The sequence below is a fragment of the Nanorana parkeri genome, unplaced genomic scaffold (genome assembly GCF_000935625.1).
Source record: "Nanorana parkeri isolate BGI_ZX_2015 unplaced genomic scaffold, ASM93562v1 scaffold72, whole genome shotgun sequence".
NCBI classification, from domain to species: Eukaryota; Metazoa; Chordata; class Amphibia; order Anura; family Dicroglossidae; genus Nanorana; species Nanorana parkeri.
The window spans coordinates 2,002,500-2,004,977 of NW_017306340.1; the positions used below are offsets into that span (position 1 = coordinate 2,002,500).

General features: G+C 41.1%; 1 protein-coding gene across 1 annotated transcript in view; it reads left to right on the plus strand.

Annotated features, from left to right (window-relative positions):
• Positions 1 to 2,478, plus strand: part of RALGAPA2 (Ral GTPase activating protein catalytic alpha subunit 2) — a 291,675-nt gene that overhangs the window by 85,566 nt on the left and 203,631 nt on the right. The window contains 1 exon segment of the mRNA XM_018576654.1: positions 1,188 to 1,425. Within this exon segment, the coding sequence (XP_018432156.1) occupies positions 1,188 to 1,425 (238 nt within the window).

Genomic DNA, 2,478 nt, shown 5'->3' on the forward strand with positions numbered 1-2,478 from the left:
ATCCCGATAATATTGTCAGTATCCATCCTGGTTGCAGCACTGCTCTGTGCTGTCAGCATATAGTGCGCAATAGTCCGCTATATGCTACGTTTTGGGTCACAGGAGGACATCGCAAATGTCCTCCTGTGACCCTAGAGGGAACTATGCTCAAAAAGGTTGGGCCATTTCTTTTAAAGGTAATGCATAGTTTTATTTTAATTTTTTTGGTTTGTTTTTTTATGTAAAATAGATCAACTTTATCTGAAAAACATAAAATGTATGTGTTAATTTTTTTTAAAACTTATTTTTTTCCCATAGATGTCCACAAGGTAAACCATATTTGTGCATTACATATGCAGGCTCTGCTTCCTGCTTTACAGTGTTTGTGTTGTACTGCTCCTTCTCACAATGCAAGCTTGTGAGTTGAGCGACTTATTGAAATCGGTCTACTGCATATATGGCTCATATGTTACCCAACAGTTCAGAAACAGAAATATTGCACAGTACCACTGAGAGTGCCCTCTAGTGACTAGCCTACCAATCACTAAATCTAATACATCAACTCAATATGAAAGAGTAATGTAACATTTACTATGTCCTCCTGTGACCCAAACTCCACATATAGTGGGCTACTGGCCGCTATATGCTGACAGTGCATAGCCACGCTGCAGCCATGGAAAATCCTGACAATATTGTCGGGATCCATCCCATTGCTTGATTGACAGCGGCTGTGTCTCTCTAGAGCCGATGCCAGCTGTACCCCTCCCTTTTCTATGTTCCTCCAGCGCCTATTAGTAGAACAGACGGGAGGGGGTGAGCACAGCTGGCATTGGTAAGGAAATCCCTGCAGTCATTGCTCTCTGCAGGGAGAAGCCGTGAGCTGAGCGATCAGTAGGTTGTGATTGCTCAGTTCTCAAGCTATAGAGCTGACATTTGACCGCTGCAGTGTCACACGCCGGCTCAAACTATTGAGAAGAGTATATTGTACTGAACATTGGAGAATTAACTCCGAATGCAGTCACTCAAAATGAAGCTACACTTAGCCTTTATTTGGCTTAGAGTTTTGTCAAAATGCCCTGAATTCTGTGTGATAAAGCTGCAGACTTTTGTAGAATTCAGACGCTTGCTTCACTGGGTAATATGTGGCAGATAATGGACCATTGAGAGTAAAATGAATGTGTGAAATAAAATGTATTTCTCCTCAACAGACACTAATTGTAGCATGGATCAGAGCCAACCTGAGCGTTTTCATATCCCGGGAGTTGTGGGATGAGCTGCTGACTGTCCTGTCTTCACTCACCGACTGGGAGGAACTTATATACGAGTGGTCTAAAATCATGGACTCTCTTACTGCTGTCCTCGCCAGAATGGTCTACGGGCTGGACATGGGCAATTTACCTCTGGATAAGCTCAGTGAGCAAAAGGAGAAGAAACAGAGGGGGAAAGGTATGTCTGTTAACATTACTCTATACTAATATGGTATAAATAAATAATCATAATGCAAATCCCATCATAGAGGCAAATGTATAGTAGAACTATGGTCCCCCAGTAAAATATATACTACAGCACCTAATTATAAGTGCGTTTGCACTCAGTTTTCTTAGTTTCTGTAGAGTTCTGCAAATACCCGTTGATCCTGCCAGTGGTATCCACCTAATGGAGCTTCCTGTTATGGTGTGGCAATGATGCTGCACTGTTCCTGAATTTAGGACAGAGTTTCCATATAGGTTGTGCCAGGCTTGCATTACAGTAAGAAGAAGATGCTAGGGGCATTGTTAGTAACATTGACGATTTAAGAGTCTGTAGCTTGTCAGCCAGTATCTTGCCACACCTAGAACACTGCTGCTTTCTGTACTGACAGCAATGCGTGTTGCTGAAACCTTCCCACTGTGAGCTGCAGTACCTGGAAGGGGCAGTGTGTGCGACAAAATTGGAGGTTTTGCCTCGGAGAAGGTAAAGTGAAAATTATGCTTTTGCATCTTATTGTAACTGGATTTGGACTGTAATTCCGGAGCCTTTAATTGTACTTTAAAGCTGAACACCAGGCAGATATAGAAGACACAAATTCATGCAGCTCTGTAATTATGTATACACCACTAAATGAGTTCATTTAAATGCAGGTACATATGGTGCAGCCCCAGTTCAGCAGAGTTCAGGCTGGGAGAGGGAGAAGCAGTACAAGGAGCCACCCTTTTGTGCTGCGGTGCTAACAAATAGCATGTTGATAGGAAGAGCGAAATAAATGTATATTTCTGCAAACTTAGGATAATGGACATTGATTAGACAGTGATCTAGCTATTAAAAGTGCATTTCAATATACACGTTTAGATCAGTAGAAGAAGTGATGGCCAAAATTACATACCTGTAGCTTTTACCAACAAATGAGGGAAATAAATATAAATACATATGTGTATGTATATGTATATATATATATATATATATATATATATATATATATACCGTATATACTCGAGTATAAGCCGTCCCGAATATAAGCCG